Source organism: Lynx rufus, unplaced genomic scaffold (genome assembly GCF_022079265.1).
Source record: "Lynx rufus isolate CCGP_SWC_20201006 ecotype Redwood Valley unplaced genomic scaffold, mLynRuf1.p SCAF_15, whole genome shotgun sequence".
Classification (NCBI taxonomy): domain Eukaryota; kingdom Metazoa; phylum Chordata; class Mammalia; order Carnivora; family Felidae; genus Lynx; species Lynx rufus.
Window position 1 is genome coordinate 32,658,451 of NW_025814829.1, and position 21,039 is coordinate 32,679,489.

The 21,039-nt window shown below is 45.7% G+C and overlaps 2 protein-coding genes across 4 annotated transcripts in view; one reads left to right on the forward strand and one right to left on the reverse strand.

Moving 5' to 3' along the window:
* PPP2R5A (protein phosphatase 2 regulatory subunit B'alpha) overlaps positions 1-9,466 on the forward strand; it is a 65,972-nt gene extending 56,506 nt beyond the window's left edge. Inside the window, exons 9-13 of the mRNA XM_047076809.1 lie at positions 5,135-5,185; positions 5,486-5,605; positions 5,689-5,816; positions 6,518-6,619; positions 8,312-9,466. Of these exons, the coding sequence (XP_046932765.1) occupies positions 5,135-5,185; positions 5,486-5,605; positions 5,689-5,816; positions 6,518-6,619; positions 8,312-8,444 (534 nt within the window). The 3' untranslated portion in view covers positions 8,445-9,466. The remainder of the gene's footprint in view (positions 1-5,134; positions 5,186-5,485; positions 5,606-5,688; positions 5,817-6,517; positions 6,620-8,311) is intronic.
* PACC1 (proton activated chloride channel 1) overlaps positions 8,742-21,039 on the reverse strand; it is a 37,326-nt gene continuing 25,028 nt past the window's right edge. For 2 of the 3 annotated variants that reach the window (XM_047076810.1, XM_047076811.1), the window contains exons 5-8: positions 16,837-16,979; positions 15,760-15,904; positions 13,549-13,656; positions 8,742-11,846 (exon numbers count right to left, since the gene is read on the reverse strand). In XM_047076810.1, the coding sequence (XP_046932766.1) occupies positions 11,685-11,846; positions 13,549-13,656; positions 15,760-15,904; positions 16,837-16,979 (558 nt within the window). In that variant the 3' untranslated portion in view covers positions 8,742-11,684. Of the gene's footprint in view, positions 11,847-13,544; positions 13,657-15,759; positions 15,905-16,836; positions 16,980-21,039 lie in introns of those variants that run through there. The other variant, XM_047076812.1, reaches the window with a different exon arrangement.

The following is a 21,039-nucleotide window of genomic DNA, read 5'->3' on the forward strand; positions in this document are numbered from 1 at the left end:
TCAGACTTCAGACAAAATCCATACCATAGTAAGTCATGGTTCATAGTTGAATTGTAGACAGATATAATTTAAACAAACTAATATGGGATGGATAGAGAAGAAAGGTTATTTCTTTTTAAAGAGTAGATTAGGGAGGATGATGGCCAGAGATCTTTCTTAGGGGAGCTGAGTTAATGGAAATAGGAACAGGATGAAGAGGTAGAAAGGTAAATGTCCAGGTTGACAAAGGAAAATATTTTTCAGTTCATAATGATCTGTACAGGTATATAGATCTTTCCATTTCTCCCATAGTCCATTCCAGCACCAAAATTATGGCCATGTTGGGGCGCCTGGGTGGCGCAGTCGGTTAAGCGTCCGACTTCAGCCAGGTCACGATCTCGCGGTCCGTGAGTTCGAGCCCCGCGTCGGGCTCTGGGCTGATGGCTCAGAGCCTGGAGCCTGTTTCCGATTCTGTGTCTCCCTCCCTCTCTGCCCCTCCCTCGTTCATGCTCTGTCTCTCTCTGTCCCAAAAATAAATAAACGTTGAAAAAAAAAAATTCAAAATTATGGCCATGTTACTTGGGTTTGAGCCTTCATATTTATTCTCTAGAAACCTGGTATTCATATCTAAGCTTATTGCAAATTATAAGTAAGTCAGAACTTTGGCTAGTTTATTACATTATTTAGGTACCCAATCTTCAATTGAAATTATTTTCTAAAATGGAAATGACTTTAATGTTACTTCTCTTTGTGAAAGTAATGTGTGTTAATTTGGTTCACACAATACAAAATCGTAAAGCACAATGTGGAGGAAGTTCCTTAAAATCTTGTCACCTAAAAGAGAACCATTTAAGTTGATGAATATATTTTCTAGAAATTTTTTCTATATATATGTGTGTGTGTGTGTGTGTGTGTGTGTGTATGTAGGTTCAGTTGTAGGACAGTGTTGATCAGGTGTTTTTACTTCTCAGTATAATGTGGCTATCTTTCCATATTAATCTGTTTTATTGCTTTCACTGGTAGCATTGAATTCCACTATATGGATTATCATAACATATTTAATCAGTCTTGAATTTATGGACACATGAGTAGTTGAAACATGTTGCTGGGTGAGGGGATGTTTAGGGTGTTAGAATTGTTCTGTGTCCTGTCTGTGGTGTTGGTAACAAAAGAAAATCTATGTGTATATAAAAATCCTGAGAACAAACAGTACACACCTACACACACACACACGAATTTTACTATATAAATTTTTTTTAAGTAAAATTTTTTTTTAAAAGCAATCTCTACACCCAATGTGGGGCTTGAACTCATGACCCCAAGATTGAGAACCGCATTCATGCTGTACTGAGTCAACCAGGCACCCCATGTATATAAATGTTTAAAAATCATTAAAATTAAAACCATGTTGCTAAGTCAAAGAGTACTTGGAAATTTTAACATATTCCAAGCTGCCTTCCAAAAAGTCTGAACAATTTAATACAGTCCAGAGTGTGAAGATGCATTTTCCTTTACCATGGCCAATGCTGAATGTTAAGCTTTAAAATATTTGCTAGTCAAAGAGGTAAGAAATCTTATTTTAATAGGTTTTTATTACTACAAGGATTAAGCCATCCTTTTATGTGGTTATTGATCATTTACATTTCTGTGTTCTTTGCCTACTTTTAAACATTTTCCTGATATATTTTGCAAATAGTTTTTATGCATTTGGAGTTTTTAAATTTGAATATAGTTTTGTGTTTAAAGTTTATTTTGAGAGAGCGAAAGAGAGTGCAAGCGGTAGAGGGGCAGAGAGGGAGAGACAGAACCCCAAGCAGGCCCCGCGAGCTGTCAGCATGGAGCCCGACATGGGGCTCGAACCCATGAACCATGAGATCATGACATGAGCCGAAATCAAGAGTCAGACACTTAACAGACTGAGCCACCCAGCGGTCCCTGAATATAGTTTTCAATCTTTCCTTAAAGAACTGAAGAAAAATGTTATGTAGTGGAATCTGTTCATCATTATGGTTTCTGGCTTTGATGTCGTACTAAGAAAAATCCTTCTACCCTTTAAGATTATAAAAATATTCTCCAGTATCCTATTCTAGTTATTTTATGGATTTCGTCTTTACCTATAAAATGTTTATTCCATCAGTAATAGTTTCCTAGGGCTGCTATGAATTACTACAAACTTGGTAGCTTAAAATAACAAAGTTATTCTCCCAGAGTTCTGAAGGTCAGAAGTCCAAAATCAAGTTGTCAGCAGGGGTACACTCCCTCCAGTTGCTCTAGGGGCGATTCCATTCCTTGCCTCTTCCAGTTTCCCGTGTCTCCAGGCGCTCATTGGCTTGTGGCATTGCTCCACACTCACACTGCTGCCTCTTCTGTCTGTCCTCTGTGTCTTTTACAAGGACACATCACTGGATTTAGGGCCCATGCAGATAATGATGATCTAACCTTGAGATCCTTAACTAATTTTATTTGTAAAGACCCATTAAGTCACATTCATAGATTCTAGACATTAGGACACAGATTTTTTGAAGGGCCATCATTTAACCTGCTACACCATTTGAAATTGAAATCTGTGTGTGACAAGGGTGAAGAACTGGTCTTCTTTTTTGTTGCTTTTTATTAGTTTTCTGTTGCTATGTAACAAGTTATCACAAAATTTAGTGGCTTAAAACAATCATTTATTAGCTCATAGTTTCTGTGAGACAAGAATCCAGGCATTACTTACCTGGGTCTTCTGCTTCAGGGTCTCCAACTAGGCTGCAGTCGAGGTATTGGCCCTGGCTGGGCTCTCACAGAAAGGATCACATGAGGAAGGATCTGCTTCTGAGTTCATGTGGTTGTTGGCAGAATTCAGTTCCTCAAGTGCTGTTGGACTGAGGGCCTCAAGTTCCTAGCTGGCTCTTGGCTAGAGACTACCCTCAGTGCCTAGTCAGTTCCTGACTAGGAACTACTCCAACAGAGCAGCTTGCTTGATCAAAGCTTGCAAGATGAGAAGGCTCTAGACAATCTCCTAGTAAGATGGAAGTCACAATCTTCTATAACCTACTCATGGAGGGGATATTCTGTCCCTTTCGCCACATTCTGTTGGTTAGAAGCAAGTCACTAGGCCAGCCCAATTTGAGGGGATGGGATTATCCAAGTATGTGAATTCAGGAAGTAAGGACAATGGAAGATCATTTTAGGAGTCTGGCTACCAACACAGCTACGTTTTTTCTTTCTAAACGGGAAGACAGCAGTCCAAGTACCACCACTTAATTGGCTAATTCATCTATTTTCCATGGAACTGAAATGCCACCTTTGTCATACATATATACATATATGTACATGACTGTAGATAGTCTTGTTTCCTATCCCTGCCTGCTTCTTTAAATAAACTCTACACCCTACACCCAACATGGAGCTTGAACTCATGACTCCCGAGATCAAGAGTTGCATGTTCTACTGACTGAGCTAGCTACACGTCCCTATTTCATATCTTTTTGCCCGTTTCTGTGCTGATATCATCTCATTTTAGTTGCTAATATCAGTAATATGGGTTCCATTCCGTTAATTCTCCCCCTCCCACCCAGAAAAGTTCTTGGTTATTTGCTTACACTTACAGATTATAGAATAAATGTTTCTAGTTTCAGAAAGTAATTCAGTTGGTATTTGACTGAAATTACATTAAATATAGGAAAAATGATATTGAATCATCTCGTCTATTTGTAGTCTCTCACGATCAGTAAACATTTCTTGCAAATTTTATTCTTTATGTACTTTAGTTTTTGTTAGGAAATGCACCTTTTTTTATTATTACTGATACTTTGTTTTACAAAGGTATTGATTTTTATATATTTATCTGGCCACATTGAATTTGGCTACTCATTTTAGAAATTTTGTTGTTTTTTAATTTTTTTAATGTTTATGTATTTCTGAGAGAGCGTGCACGTGTTAGCAGGGGAGGGGCAGAGAAAGAGGGGGACACAGAATCCAAAGCAGACTCCAGGCTCTGAGCTGTCAGCACAGAGCCTGACGTGGGGCTCGAACTCACAGAACTGCAAGATCATGACCTGAGCTGAAGTCAGATGCTTAACTAACTGAGCCACTCAGGCGCCCCAGTTAATTTTTGTTTTTTAAATTAGGGAGTATATAATTATTATATACTTAGACAAATAAGTATAATTTTGGTATTCCTGTCCAAGAATATTCATTGGATCCTTTTTATCTTATTGGACTGTCTCCTGAACAGTGTTCTTCCTAATTTGAATAAGTGTTTATTACAGGACCAGGCTATTGAAAATAACTGTAACTGGATTATAACTATAAAATAACCTAAAAGGCTGTCAGATACATTTCCACGAAAGTACCAGGCCCTGATGGTTTTACCGCCTGTCTCCAAGAAATCACTATATAAGATGATTGCTGATGGTTTCTAATAAATTCTCTTCATTCTAGCTTACTAAACTAAATTCTTATCAGAATATATAGGCAGTCAGACATTTTGAACAACTGTTCAAAATCTTGAGATGATCATATAGTTTTTTTCCCTTTTAACTTAGAACTGTTAATGAGTTGAACTGTCCTGGAATTTCTGGAATAAGGCATAATGGGGCAAATATTGTCCTGTTAATGTTCAGTTTAGTACAAATCTTTGCAATTATGTTCACTTAAATTCACGATCCCTTCCATGTATCTTGGTGATCAAGATGGTGCTAGCTATCAAATAAATTGGGAAGCTTCCTGGCTTTCTTGGTGCTTCAAATGGTTTTAAGTAATAGAAATTCTTTGTTCCTTATTTTCTCCCTAAAATAACTTTCCTCACTCATGCCACCAAGTCATTATCATACTTTCCTTTATTTTCTTCCTAGTAAGTAGCACTTAACTATTAAAATTACTTACATGTTTCATGAATAATTTCCATTGGTCTCCCTGCTTTTTGAAAATCCGGGTCACCAGTCACCTGTCTTGTTCATCACTGTCTTCCTAGCATCTAGAACAGTATCTGGTACAGACACACTCAGCAAATACTTATTCATGGAAGTGTAAAGCCGAGCAGAAAGTCTGGGGATACACTTAAATATTGATCTACTTCAGAATGAATGTTATGTAATCACAATTACTAAAAATTTCCTGGGATTGACCAACTTCATGGCTTAATTTGTGCTAAACTTCTTTTTTGCAGGTGATCAGAGGACTGCTGAAATTTTGGCCAAAAACATGCAGTCAGAAAGAAGTAGGTTTTGTTAAACAAAAATAGTACAATCTCACTAAAACTTCTTAATCTTAGGGCTTCAGTATATAAACCACGCAGCTTTGGGCTTGGCTGTATTGTTACTGCTACCTAGCAGGAGCTGGTTTTCTGGGGATTGAAGAGACTTGGTGGGATAGCTGAGCATTATAGTAAATTGCGTATACTATCAAGACCTTTTTTGTCCCCTGTGTAATTTGTAGATTAGCCTTCTCATTTGTAGTTTTGTATGTTATCTTCATAAAATTTGTCATATTTATTAAAAGAAAAATTTTTTTAACCTAGGTGATGTTTTTAGGAGAAATTGAAGAAATCTTAGATGTCATTGAACCCACACAGTTCAAAAAAATTGAAGAGCCCCTTTTTAAGCAAATATCCAAGTGTGTCTCCAGTTCTCATTTTCAGGTATGATGTTTTCAGCGAAGCCATTTTTTTATACTAGCCTTTCCTTTATCTTTTAGTTTTGACGTTTCTAAATGTTTTTTTAGGTTGCAGAAAGGGCATTGTACTTCTGGAATAATGAATATATTCTTAGTTTGATTGAGGAGAATATTGATAAAATTCTGCCAATTATGTTTGGCAGTTTATACAAAATCTCCAAAGAACACTGGAATCCGTAAGTGTCTTTTATGTTGATCGCGGTATTCTGATATTTGTGCTTTTTGTCTTTGAATCTTCTAACTCATACATGAAACCTGTACAGATTTGGAACTTATTCCAAGGTTAACATCAGTTTCATTCCATTGTGCACTCGATACACATATAGTTTCACAGAGCTGTAAATACATGTATGTTGTTAATTTCAGTTTAAAATTGCAAACCCCCCTGAAGGTAGGACGACCTGGTGTGACATTCTGCACCAGTGTGTGGTCAAACCCAGTGGGGGAGACCAACCGAACATCCACCTCGAAGGTCGGTGCTATCCCAGGGAGAAGCAGAGGTGCTTAAGGTGTAGATGTTTAGACTGCATATATTCCAACCTCTGTAACACCCTTATCCTCCTTTGTGGGTTTTTTGTTTTGTTTACAAGTTATGGTAGGTGATTTTTTTTCATCTTTTAACACTGTTAGCTTGAGACTGGAGAGCAGCCATGAAGATAACCATAATGCTTTAAGAGTTTAAGCATGATAAGAAAGACGTGAAATTTTGGACTCAGACCATCTCTATCACCACTGGCTGTGTGACCTTGAGCAAATTCCTAAACCTCTTGCACCTTTGTCTGTCGTCTCGAAAATGGATTAAGTGAATCAGCCACTATTTAGAGATGATAGTCATGTTGTATTTCCTATAACCCAGCACTGCTTACTTTCATTTTAGGACCATTGTAGCACTGGTATACAACGTGCTGAAAACCCTAATGGAAATGAATGGCAAGCTTTTTGACGACCTTACTAGCTCCTACAAAGCTGAAAGACAAAGGTATTTGGTATTTTTAATTACCAAGTTATCCATACACTTTAGGTTGGTTGAAGGTGATTTCAGTTCAGTAAGGTATCTTGCCTAAGTTAAAATTAGTATTTAAGTCCGTCACATTAGAGAATTTCAAACTATATGCTTAAAACTCTTTTAAGTCATTTCCAGATAAAAAACTTCCCCTACTGGTTAGATTATGATTTTAATGTGGATTATAAATCCTCTCTTTATCTCACTCTGAGGCTTAGACTTTATCAGTCTAGCAGCATCTGCATTGTGAAATACACTCTCTGCCAAATTTATAAAATTTGATTTCTTATGTATCTATGAAAATCGTCTTTGTCTGCTTTACTCTGCAGCTGCTCTTTGCACAAGTTTGGTAGTTTTAAGCCGCACATTTTAACGAAGTGGTATCTTAAAGTCGGTGTTTTGGGTTTTTTTTCAGTCAGAGGGAGCTCACATAGGTCTCTGGCTCAGTACTATTAATATTTTGTTCCTTGCAACAATATATAGGGATGATAGCACATACCAGCATTTACACACCTGCCTTAGTGATCACCTCTTTTCAAGAACTTCATATATAAAATGATCTTGTAAAAATCACTTCTCATTCATTTCAGACATCAGGTGGGTAGTAACCAGTCAGTATACCTGTGCCCACGCATCATTTGAGAAGAACAGCTACCATTTACTTTTAAGAAGTTTATTACCTATTGTTTGTTTGGAAAAGCTGATCTCTTTTGACTAAAAAGTTCCTAATTGGGGTTTTCCTGTGGCAAGTAGAACAAGAATGGCTCCTCTTCAAGGGCATCCTAAAAAACCACGCCTTTCAGGCAGAAGTTAAACATTGGGCAGCAGTGGGAAGAAAAAGATGATTTTTATAACAAAAAGATAACTTGTATATTTCATACGCCTAATCGTTATCTGCAAAATGATAATGGCATATAACTGTGGAACTGTAAGTCCATGGGGTGTTTTGTTTTTTTAGAGAAAGAGAATCTTAAAAAGGCTCCATGCTCAGCGCAAAGCCTGATGCTGGGCTTGATCTCACGACCCCGGGATCATGACCTGAGCTGGTATTGAGAGTCCGACGGGACACTCAACCAACTCAGCCACCCAGGCGCCCCAGCCTATGGTTTTTTCACATGTTCATATAGTCCTTCAGAACAGTTTGGTCTCAGTTATTCACAGTTGTTTCCCTTAGAACTGAAATCAAATAGTTGAAACATATAAAATATTTTGTTTTGTTTTTCCAGAGATGATTCAAACTTTAAAGTTCTCATGACATGTAAGAGGTGAGAGAGTAAGAGACTGGTTAGTGGCTAGAGAGGTGATTCTACCTGGAAGTGGCTCCAGCCTGAGAGCCAGCCCTTCTGTCTCTGTAAAAGGGTGACTGTGCCAACCAGGGTGACTGCAAGAGGTTTAGGTGAGAAAGGGAACGTAATAAAGCATGAACGACAAAGTGGTCATGGAAGTGAGAACATGTAGCAGAGAGAAAGCAAGGAGTCACTCTGCGTTGGTACAGGAGAGTGACAAGAGTAATCAGGTGTCCAAGTAATAGGAGCTCAGATGCTTTAGGAGAGGGAGTTAAATGAAATGGGGGTGAACAATGCATTCTCCAGCAGACTGCCAAACAGCAACTTTCTTCAGGCCCTAAATTAAAGGTTTCTGACTACAAAAATTTTGGTTTCTCTACAGAGAGAAAAAGAAGGAATTGGAACGTGAAGAGTTATGGAAAAAATTAGAGGAGCTAAAGCTAAAGAAAGCTTTGGAAAAGCAGAACAGTGCTTACAACATGCACAGTATTCTCAGCAATACAAGTGACGAATAAAAAAAGCCACCACCTCTGTTGGATAGGCAGTTTTGTACACTTTTTTGAAATATGTAAAAATTATGAGACAAACCTCTCAGTATAATATAATTAAAAGGCCAACTTTTTTTCTGGCGACTGTAAATGAAAAATATGGACTAAACATAGCCCTGTGCTGTATCATGGCCACAGTATATCGTAACCTTGTCTAATCATGGGTTTATTGTGTCACTTCTACAGTTTCACAGAAATGAATGAACTTCATCATCTATGATATGAGTGAGCTAATTATGGGAGTGGTAAGAATTATGACTTGAATTCTTTTTTTGATTGTGTTGCACATAGATACAGTAGTCTGCTCTGTATATTTTTCCCTTTTATAATGTGCTTTTCACATTGCTGCAGACCTTAGTTACATCCTAGGAAAAAGAACTATGATGGGGGGGGAGTTACCTGCCCTAAGCCTTCCTTCACTAGAGTTGCTGCACTCTGGAATTTGAGCAGAAACTTAAATCTCCAGGCTTTTTAAAGCACAAAATATAAATAAAAGCTGGGAAAGTAAACCAAATTCTTTAGATTGTTCCTCAAGAATATCCCTCTTCATCTGCAACTCCCCACAGTAATGAGCCCAGATTTGTGGAGGCAGCACAGGTAAACGCTGAGCCTGCCTCTCAGTTCATTCCTCCTCTTCCTCCCAAAGGCTGAAGGCAGGGCCTTTCCAGTCCTCAGAACCTGCCCTTCCTTCCAGCCCCTGCTGACCCAGGGAAGGAGGCTTTGAGTCCCCCAGTGTGGTGACACAGAGCACTCACGGTCACTGGCTGGCTTTATTTAAAGGAAACGCACTAGGCTGCCCCTGTAGAGTTCTGAGCAAGCTGACTAGAGAGAGGTCTTGTATGTTTTCACTTGGTCAAGTATTTCTCACCTCTTTTGTTATGAGTACCATTCCAATCTCTTTACTTGCAGTTGTGTGGAAAACTGTTTTGTAACGAAAGATCTTCATTGGGGGATTGAGCAGCATTTAATAAAGTCTATGTTTGTATTTTGCCGATGTGGTCTTTGCTTTTTCCAGCTCTGAGACATCCAGAAGCAGTCTGCTGCCTCTTTATACAATGTCTGCCTAAAATTCTAAGTTCTGGGCTAGCCTTTCATCTTCATGTCCTTCTATGTTCAGAGAACAGGCTCAAATTACCTTAAATGTCGGTTTTAATTAAAAATCTCAAAGTTTATCATAAATACTACTTCTTTGGGTGAGGAGTGGTTCAGGGAAACGGTGGCAGAGTCAGACATTACAAACTCTCCACTCCTTTGCATTCATGAAGAAGTCTAGCGTTTTTGCGTGCTATTCCTGGGTCACTGTACAAGCATCCCTTTTCACTCTCTGTGGCCCCAGGAGAAACTCTTCCTTTGGGTGCATGGCTCACAGTTTATGATCTCCAGTAGCCACCTTCCCCCAGCCATCCAGGTCTAGGGGCTCTGGCCGAATTGGCCACACTAACCCGAGGCCAGTGTTACAGCTGGGGGCAGCCCTGGAAGACCAGGGTGAGCCTACTACAGGACACAGAGTCAACGGCAAGCCCCTGCCTTTTCCAGAAAGCGAAGGCTAGGTCTAACTGTCTACGCAGTGGAAGACTTACACGTTTCTTTCACCGAAGAGCAGCCACAGTGGATTCTGACAGGCTGCAGCTGTAGTTACGGAAGTTTTTTTCTTTGGCAAGCTAAAAATACTTCCTAATTATCTACTTATCCTAAAGCGCATTTAAGAGGTCTCTCAACTTTCCACAATACAGGAAATGCAGTTTTAGTGTGTTTATTTGAGCTAATTTTATTAGATATTGAAGTATTACTAAAGCGGTGTCATCTTTAGAGACAGAACACACACGTTTTGCAACGTAAGCTTCTCTGCCTGGCTTCGCATTTGCCTCACAAAAAGACTGCACAGACACGAGATCTAGGCTAGCATGAATGTGCATGCTTCTCTGGCATCGCAAAGTACCAGGGAATATTTCTTGGCACAAGTTTACCTTTAATAATTCCTCTTTAAACTACCTAAAGCCAGGTTACAAAATCCAGTGTTACCAAGTCCTCTTTGGAGCAAAGGGGCATGTAAGTAATTTGAAACTCTGCAGACAATTCTCAAAACCTTAAATCGGCCGATGTGAAAAACATTTCAGTACTCATCTTTGTCAAAAGCTAAGCTGAAGGCTTTGGGGGTCACACTGAGTACCCCTTTCTCAGCTGCTTTTATAGGACAGGAAGAGAACCCCAGTTACGCGGCTAGCTCTGCCACTCTTCCTGACTGCCTGCCTGCCATCCATCGCCACACCCCACCCCGACCCTTCCTTGGACGCATTCATGACCTACCTCGGGAGTCCAGATCCCTCCATCTTGGGAGTCCGAGCTCATGCTGCCATTTGGTCACAGAATGAAAGCGTACCGGTGCCTACTGATTTAGCAGGTATTCATACTGGCACACTGACTCCTTTTGCATTAACCTAACTTTTATTTACCTGTTAATAAAATCATCAAGATACATTGAGTAGGCACCTCCTATGTACATATGGCCCAGGGCTTTTGCATGTTAATGACTCTACACTCTTACACCTCCATCAACAAATATTCTAGCCAGACAGGTAGGTGGCTAGTCAGTCCACAAGAAATCGCATTCCTGGTTTCTAGTAGCTTTACAAAAAAGTCCCATTTCTTATTTAACAAATGAGAAAGCGTGCCAAGAGATATGGCAGATGACGTCAGAGACGACAGGGTTCTTGCCTTTGGGTACAGGGTGCAGAGGTTTCAAAGCATAACCTGTACATCTGCAGAGTCAGGATTTGGGGAAAAAAGAAAATCACACTCTTCTGTCCACTTTAGAAAACTAGGGCGGAAGGGGAAGCTAGAGTAAAAAGTAGAGCCTTCATTACCCCATTAGAGCTTAACTGTGCACCAAACCAAGTAAGAAGAAAGGCAACTTCCACAAACCTTCAGAAAAGTTGATACAGATCTAATTCCATCTTCCACAATCCCTCGTCATCTGTTCATTAATAATTTAAATACTTAAGTAAGTTTTAGGTTACCCACTGGATCTGTTCCATCGGGCTTTAAACATCCTCTTTTGGGGCCAGGTTAGAAGCTGCAGGCTGGCAGGCTGTTCCTCCCAGCAAGGCCCGTTTCAAGAGAGCACAGGATTGCCGGCGGCTCGTTTCTCCGCGCGGAAGTGACCAGAACTTCCGTTGCTGTGAGCAGTTCTGCGAACACAAGGCCGCTTCAGCTTACGTGGTTCGCCGCCTGACCTCTTTTTTTAAGGTGCCTCTTTCTGATCTTGATCATCCATTTCACACTCAGCTTGGCAAACTCCGCTGCTTTAAATAACGCCAAGAAGGCCCCACAGAGCAGGGCGATTGTGTTCCAAGGATTGGCGGTGATTATCTGGAAAACAAACGAACACAAGTGTATCAGTTTGCCTCAACCTGGATTCCTAGGTCACACGAGTGTTACTGTCAAGATCCTCCTGCCTCAGATTATTGGAGCGACAAGAAAAACACTTGGGTTCTAAAACGGCCACGACTCTGTACTTCATTCTGACTAGACCTTTAATGTGCGCAGCTCAAGTCTGAGAAGAAAAATACTAATCCCTTCCTACTATAAAGCGATCCTGAAAAAAATAAACTTTCTCAAAAAAGTTCTGCACAAATCAGATACTCAGTACTGAGGTTTAACTTTCTAGCCTAATCCCCAGAAGTGGCTTGGAGACAAATTTCCCCAGAACTACCTACTCCAGAAGGTCAGTTACTCGTTTTCTTCCCGTCTCACACTTACTCGCACTTGCCCTCCACGCAGTCCGGTGACAGTCTCACCCGCCGGACGTCTGCCTTCGGGCCGTGCCCTGAGCCCCCCAGCCTGCAACGCTTTCCTCTTACTCGAGTTCACTGATCCTTCACGGCTCCGTGGAGCCCTCTCTGACCACTAGGCCGAGAAACCCTCTGGCAGAAACATTTATCCCACAAAGCCCTTTGGCAGCTACTTACTGTCTGGAATGAGTCACTTCACAGCTATCGACTACACTCACTAAATGCTAAACGCTTCTAGGTCAAGGTCACAGCTTGGATTTCTTTCTGAGTCCCCAGCATGGTACCCACAGCACTTTCAAGTCTGTTCAGCAGGGTGACCTTGGACAATCTGAGCCTCATGGTCCACAGATACAAAACGGTTACACCGGCACCACTGTTCAGGACCATGATGAAGCGGAGTGATGACACGAGAAAAGCAGGCCTCGAGCGTGGGCTTTACTCGTCTCAACGGGCACTTCCTACTGAATGGCGTAAGTGAAAAACGTGTGCTCACACACTTCACGTGTAGAACTGAAGACGTTCACTCTTCCACCCAGATCCGGATTCAGCAAGCCGCACGCGCCCCTGCATAAGTGGCCCTTCCCGTCCCCGGTTCGTGGTGGAGGTGCGTGATCAGGGAGCACTACAGGTCACACAGACCCTCCACCACATGGGCCTAGCCGTGCAAGGCGCTTCCCCTGAGCTCCGACCACATCAGCACGTTCTGGGATTACCTAAACGCCAATCAGTGTCAGATCTGGGACTGCCTCCGGGGGATGGTGTCTCCCCAGAACGTTCCTCTAGCAAAGCTGTCTTATCATCCCTCCTCTTCCGAGACTGCGTCTGGGAATCTGGCATTAATTGAGGCAGTGTTCATTTTTACTTGTATGTTTCTGCTCTGACAAATAATGATTATTATCCAACAGAGACCTAGGAAAAAAGAATGGCTTCCAAAAAAAAAAAAAAAAAAGAATGGCTTCCAGTAGCAATAATCTAGACATTAGCTTAATGCAACCCAGGTTTTCTACTCGCTCCACTCACTTAATACTACTAAGCAAGTACTCTGTGCTAAGCACTCTGCCAGGCAGCACATAAATAATGGCGGACAAAAGAGGAAGCCCCCATGTTCACGGGGACAACTGTCTAGTGATGATAAGATCAATTAAACACAAATACAGGACATGAATGTCATAAATGAAAAAATGATTTGTGCCATGAGAGAAGAGGAGGACAGCCTGGAAGGATGAGCCAAAATACCTCAGCACAGGGTGTTTGCTCTTATAACCTTAAGTAATACTCACATCTTGGACTTTCTGGATGAAAGGATCTTTCCATTCAAAGACCACAAAAAACAACTGAGCACTTTTTTCAGCGGCCGGCCTCTGGTCAATGTAGTTAACCACACTCGTCTAGGTAGAGAGAGGAGAAAGCGTTACAACCTCTGCACCCCTGCCTCACCTGGGTTGCAGGAAAGGAGAAGGAAGTTAGGGGATCTTGGTCCTTGGTTCTCTTCACATCATCTTCTGGAGGGAGAAAGCCAAAAATCTCATACACAAATCCTGAACTGGAACCAGGGCCAAGACTTCGATTTCCAGTTCTCTGGGAAAACAGCATCTGGGATGTACAATGGGTGTCCTGGATTGTCACCAAAATCTGTCCTGAGATATCTGGACTCATGATTAAATCGTATCCAAAGTATCATGTGAAGACCCAATTATAAGTCATAAAAGTCTCGAATTTCAAAATACTTGATCTTAAAAGCTAAGTCTTTCAACCCTTCAGGTCTTACACAGACAAAGCGCAACCTCACAGATCCTCCCGGCTGAGCACTCACTCCCTGTTAAGTATTTAGTAGGCGTGTCTGGTAAGATCTGGTTATCGATTACTCGAAGCTGCTAATCTGCGTGGTATAACGGGGAGCGGCCGGTGCCAGAGGCAGAGCCCAGCCCCGGCCACAGGGCCGGCTCCACCACCGAGCTGAGCCTCACGCTTCGCCACTTGCAGAGCAGCGGACAAAATGCCTGCATCACCGAGGTGTGGTCAGGATCAAATGAGATAAGACATGGGTATTTTAAACTTTAAAACACTACATAAAAAATATTTTTCAGCTTTGTTCAAAAGGGTTCATGTCACCCACCGAAACACTTCCAACTTAGACAATCACGAACGGCACAAACATGGTAAAATGGACATGTTCGCTGGGACTTAGGTCTTTGGGTTCTGAACTGTGGGGCGAGCCGGGCAGACCCAGGCTGCACCTGACTACGGTGAACACATCGAGGCTCCTTTCTTCGGCTGCTGTGGGGCCAGAGGAGGAAGATCTTGGGAGTTCTCGGAGAAAAGTGTGGAGCAAAAATCCAGGACGTGACAGTTACCTTACAAACAGGGAACACTTTAGGGACCCACTGCTGGGGGGTAGGGGGGTAGGGTCCACCTCCTGAGGCAGGAACAAAGCCTGTCCTCTTGAAGAAAACCGGCCTGAAGCCCTTCCCAAACCCTCCTCCTCTCCAGTCTGAGAGGCCAGGGCACAGGGAAGGGGTGGGCCCGGACGAGCGCATGGCTTCTGCCCAACGACAGCCCCGTGTCGCTGGGAGTAGGTCCTACTCCAACCCAGGCCTTTCCCAGTGCTGCCCCTCGGGGTCCAGCCTGCTGAAACACCTCCAAGGAGGAGCCAAGTTTTCAGAACAGACTCCCTCACTACCTCTGTAGGCACTCGGCCACTGATACACAGGACGGTGGCCTCAGGGTGTAGGTGTGGGTAAGGGGGCTGCCACCGCGGAGATGAAAGTTCCAAAGGTAGGGGTGCAGCCTCGCTTTCAGTGATGACTGGCAAACAGCCCTGCCACGGCAACCAAAATGTCCCCTGCCCCCATCCCCACTGCCAGGCCCGTTCCCAAGGTCCTCCCCCATCCGCTGCCGAGACCGTAGCTAGAAACCTCGGGCACATCTCCTGGTTCCAGGCTAGTGGGCTGAAAGCTTTCAATCACACTTCCCATTAGTAACACATTTCTGAGTACATACCCCACATACATGACTTCCTCAGAAGTGACGTAAACATTACTCTTCTTCTAATGTTCAAAATACTCAAAAACGGAAAAAGGATGAGGTCAAGAAATTAGTTCAAAAAGCAAGCTAATATTTTCCTCATGCATCTCAATGGACCCTCACGTGCACCACACTTCGGAGGCCACTGTATCTAGTCTGTCTTCCCTGCAAGTCCTCTATCTTCCACGAGGCCAGCGGCCTCTGACGGCCAAGAACGGACTGTGCTGGGCGCGCCACCTGCTCTGTGAAATGCAGGCGTCCCTGCTTGGCCCACATGTCTGGGGAGGACCGGCTGCAGCCCAGGCAAAGGCCTAGAGCGTGCCCAGCCTGCGGGACATGGCCGCTCCCTGGCACGGGGTCCCTTCTCACCATACGACTTCCCCAAGGTCCTCCTGCGAAGCTTCTGTCCACCCCGGACTCCAGGGTGGAAGCGGCCAACGGTGCGAAGCACACCCAGCACCACCTACCTCCTGCCGGAACTCCACTGCTTCCCGCCCATCCTCCTCCTTGGTCTTCACCAGGGACATCTTGACCCAGGTGCGGAAGCCGCCAGAGAACTTCCAGCTGGAATAGGCGCTCTCGCAGGCCTGCATGAAGCCCACCCTGTCTGGGCTGGGCGGACAGAGAAGAAGGGGCCAAGTTAGGCCCAACAGCAGGATTCAAAGTCGGCTGGACTCAAACTCCAGCCCCTACTCCAAGCCGGTTTCTCGGCTACCGCCACGAGGACAGGGCCCACTTCCTGCTTCCTTTCCAAGCTCTGCTTCTAGGCTTCCGAACAGAGGGAGAGTTGTCACCCGCCACGAGGCAGCTCCCCCCAACCCCTGCTCCCAAGAGCACTGGCCCTGAGCGGGCAGGTGCGCCCACCAGCATGACAACTCTGGCCCTCGGTGGCCCTGAGGAGCCCTCGCTGGGCTGCCAGCCTCCCTCTGGGAGGCCCAGTGAGGGGAGGACAGCTCCTCGGCTCCACGCAGGGAGGGCAGAGGGAATGCTGGGGGACAGACAGGGTGGAAGACGCCACAGCAGAGGCTCCAAGCTCCAGATCAGGAAGGACGGAGCAGTGGTACATGAGTAGGGGAGGTGGCCCATGGCCTCATCAGCCCGGGGGAGCCGCCTCTCCTCCGGGGTGGCTACCGCCCCCAGTGGGCACTCTGGGTCCCAGTGTGTCCCCCACGCAGACAGGAAGCTTCATCCCCGTATTAAAAATGTGTGGCAAACACACACTGCGCGTTGGACATGCTGCCCACGACACGGCAGGGGAGACCCGGCAGCGGCAGGGACTGCCCTCGGGGGGCTCACAGGGTCCAAGGCAGCTCCTCTCGCCTTAGCCCCCCGAACGGGCAGGACCAAGCCTCTGCCTCCAAGTCCAAACACTCGCCACACCAGACCCGCTTCCTTAGTGAAGCCAGGCTTCCTGGACAGCTAGGCTCCAGGTCAGTCCCTGGAGTTGGGCCCCCATCACTGCCCCGCTTGCCCACCCCGGCCCGGGATGAGCAAGCGGACAGGAGACCGCGTGCGGCAAGCCCGGCACGGACTGGAAACGCCACCTTTGCAGGAACTCCTGGAAAGACGAGAAGAGGAGGTAATCGATGGCACTGAAGTCCTCGCTACTCTCATTCAGGCGGAACTGGAGGAAGACCAGCTCCCGCTTCTTCACTTCCCGGGGCCCCTGCACGATCAGGGCGGATTTCTGCAGAGACAAGGGCCAGAATCAGCCCTGTGGGAGCCCCGCCTGTGGCCCCAGAGACACTGAGGGTGACCAGCAAACTCCTCGCCCAGCGGCCCCCAGCTGACCACAGGCCACCCTCCTGCTGCCCACGGCTGGCTCCCGCTCAGCCCCACAGCGCGACTCTCGGGCTAGCGCCTGGCCCAGCGCTGGGAGCAACCGTCCTCCGTTCATTTTCCTCACTGGCTGCCTGTGCTACGGACGCCCTCGGAAGGGACGCTAATGTACGTCCAGTATGCAGACAAATGTCTTCTTCTGGTCTGTCGCTTTGCCATTAACTTTGTTTCTAATGTCACTTGTTAGATGAAGCTTTAAATTTGATACAGTGGTATCTGTAAATCTTTTTCTCTATGGCTTCCAGGTTTTGCTTGCGAAGGAAAACCACAATTACATCGATGTTCTCCTCTTATAGCGCTTTTTAAACTTTTTTACATTCAGACGTTTTATGTGCGTGCCTTTCAGTTTTCCATCTGGTGTGAAAGAGGGACCTACCTCCCGCTCCCCAGACGAGGGACAGATGCGGAGTTGATCCCTGCGGGTCTACACTGTTCTGCCATCTGACTGGGCAGGTCCCCTCTGCGACGCGCCTCCTACCACCACCCCCAGCGGGTGACTGCCATACACGTGTTCTTCTCCATGTACTTTAAAACTGGACTGTTAAATTCCATGAAAAAACCAACTGGGACTTTTAACTGTAATGATGCTGGATTTACAGATTAATTACCATAACTGATTTACAGATTAATGAATTACAGATAAACATCTGTACAGCAGTAACCTCCATAAATGCTCTCCAGATGTCGAAGAGCGGGCACCATCAGGCACAGGTGCTACACGCACACTCACTGCACATTAACGAATTGTGCCGCTCAGTCCTTATCCCACTTTGTGTCTATTCGATCCGCGAATGCGAAAGAGAAACGTGTGCATTTAGTCACACTTCAAGGCAATGGAATTTTTTGTTCCTAATAGGTTTTGCCCAAAACATACAAAAGGAATGCTATTTTGCAAAGATCTGTAACTCTTAATTCTTAGTGGAGAATAGTATAGTTTTTTATCTGAATTAAACATCTCTTGTAACCCCTGGCACCCGGTATAGCAGTGTGACTGACGTTCACGTGCCCACTCACTTGTTCTGCCTCTTGTTGCATTTTTCCCAGGAAACCTCCGTCCATCTATTTATTTTCAACCTTTCCATGACACGTTGAGTGGCAGCAGAGAATGCACTCTGTTCCCACTACCCGCTTCCTCCTGGAGAACTAGAACCGCTTCCCCAATCCCACATTTTAGCAGCACAGTCACCCTGCTGGAGCCTCATTTCTGGCCTCGGCCGTGGCCATGTGATGAAGTTCCTGGAATGTGCACCAAAGTGACTCATGAGACTCCACACTGTGCCCCGAAACAGGGCACCGCTTGTCCTCCACGTCGCACCCTCCCAGAGCGGAAAACGCATACACGTGCTGGCAAGCCATGGCTGACCATGAGGACCAAGACTGCACCACGGGGATGGTGGAGTGGCAGACAGAAGCCATCGCTGCCCGCCCTGCGAGGCGGCATGGCCCAACATGCCCACCGCCTGCACGCCCGACCGGCTCCAAAGAAACAGACTTATCTCTGGTCTCAGCCACTGGGTCTGTTTGGGGTGTTTGCTTTTGCACAGTTTAGTCTATTCTCGGCCCAATGCACAAAGTTATTTTCTGGAACTGGAGTGCTGTGGGAACCATCTAAAAGAGACAAGGACTTAACATCTGGACAGTGGGAATATGGCTGGCATTCCTACAAGCTGGAGACGGTGGCCCTAATTGTGGCAGAGCAAAGTGTGCAGTAAAAGTTAGCTAAACCAGGGGTACCTGGGTGGCTCGGTCAGTTAAGCCTCCAACCTTGGCTCAGGTCATGATCTCACAGCCCTGCGTCCGGCTCTGTGCTGACAGCTCAGAGCCTGGACGCTGCTTTGGATTCTGTGTCTCCCTCTCTCTCTGCCCCTCCCCCACTCACACTCTTTCTCTATCAAAAATAAATAAATGTTAAAAAAAAAAAAGTTAGCTAAACCGAGGGCACAAGAGACACTAGAAAACAATGAGAATCTGAAATCTGACAAAGCAGGTCAGATGAGCACCAACCCCCGCCCTCGCGTGTCACTTTCACACAGACTAGCCAGGAGGCAGACAGCCAGCAGCCTACAGGGTTTTGAGACCTCCTACTACAAACAAAGGAGGCGGAGCTGGAGCAGAGTAAAGGACAAGCCCACAAGCCAAGCATCAAGTCTGCAAGGTGTCAGCCTACACAGCAGGAAGCGGGTGCACCAGAGGGCATATTTTCTAAAGTCCACCCCAGGCATGGCGCCGGAGGATCTCTACCCAGGCAAAGTCTCCCAGTGGCCAAGGCCAGGGGCGATCAAGGACACAGATATCTAACCAAGGTGCTCCCTGGGTGCGAGATAGGATGAGCCACACCTCCCCCCTACTCAGGGAATGTCCTTGCTGCCACTTGCCAGGCCCTACTTCCCAGCGTTAAGTGCACATGTATGTGGGGGGGGGGGCTCTCCTACCCTCCCCTGCGCTCCCCCATCCCTCCTCCTCCTCCGCCACTGTGGGGCCTGAGGGCAGAACTCCTCTCCAAAGGAACCACATCTAGAACTGCTGGAGAATACTGACCTTCACCCAGAGCTGGCCGCAGTAACTGCCTTCACTGCAGTTTCCATACAAACAACTCTCCCTGGGGCGCCTGACTGGCTCAGTCAGTTAAGCCAGGATTCTTGGTTTCAGCTCAGGTCATGATCTCACGGTTCCTGAGTTTGAGCCCTGCACTGGACCCTGAGGCTGGACAGTGTGGAGCCTGCTTGCGATTCCCTCTCTCCTTCTCTCCCTGTCCCTACCTCCCCACGTGCACTCTCTCTCAAAATAAATGAATAAACTGAAAATAATTATATATATTAAAAAATAACTTTTGTGCTCTTATTTCATGGATGTTTATAATATTTAAATTACATAATTACCGCAGTAAGCACAAGCAACACACACAGGTTTGGGAATGAAGGCAACGGGCTCCTGGGAAGTGTCCGCTCAGGGGGCACCGACAGGAAGGACACCCACAGACCCGCATGTGCACTGCCCGGCCCTCCGACTGGTATGTTTCCCAGAGCGGCCGGCAAGAAGCGGCCGGGAATCCGCATGGTGTTTCTTTTTTTTTTTTTTTTTTTTTTTAATTTTTTTTTTTTTCAACGTTTTTTTTTTTTTTTATTTATTTTTGGGACAGAGAGAGACAGAGCATGAACGGGTGAGGGGCAGAGAGAGAGGGAGACACAGAATCGGAAACAGGCTCCAGGCTCCGAGCCATCAGCCCAGAGCCTGACGCGGGGCTCGAACTCACAGACCGCGAGATCGTGACCTGGCTGAAGTCGGACGCTTAACCGACTGCGCCACCCAGGCGCCCCCGCATGGTGTTTCTACGGCACATCCAGCTCTTCCTTAAAATGTTTACAAATTATTCTCCCTTTCCTTTAAATTAGCATCCATTGCCCTGTTCTGGAGTCCATTCTCTTTTATTCCTCTTGGTCCTCTCCTAGGCTGTCGGTTTCCCGTAAATGTCTAGCGAGCCTTCGCTGTCCATTCCCACTCCCGAGAGAAGGACCAGGGTGACTAGCTTAGGGCTGGGGTGTGGCTGTCCTCACCGGTTCTCCCACGGCGCCCCTGCCTGGGGCTGACGCTCCGTGGCAGCAGGCAGGCAATGCCAGGCCAGGTACTTGGCGTGTCTCTTGTGTGAAGATTCCTTCCCGGTACTTGTCCCCTCCCCTGCACCGTGGAGGCCCAGTCTCCAGTTCTGCTCCGTTTCTCTCTGCTGCCCCAGTGCCCAAGCAGGGAACCTCCCCAGGGCTTGCGTACATAGGAATGGCCCCTGGGCCTCGTACCCGGAAGGAAACGCCGTCCCCAGCAGCTCTGCGCGCCCTGGGAGGGTAGGAGAGCAGCCGCCCGATCCCATGATGACTGTCCCGTGATGACTGTCCTGACCGCTGCCCTGCCCTTTG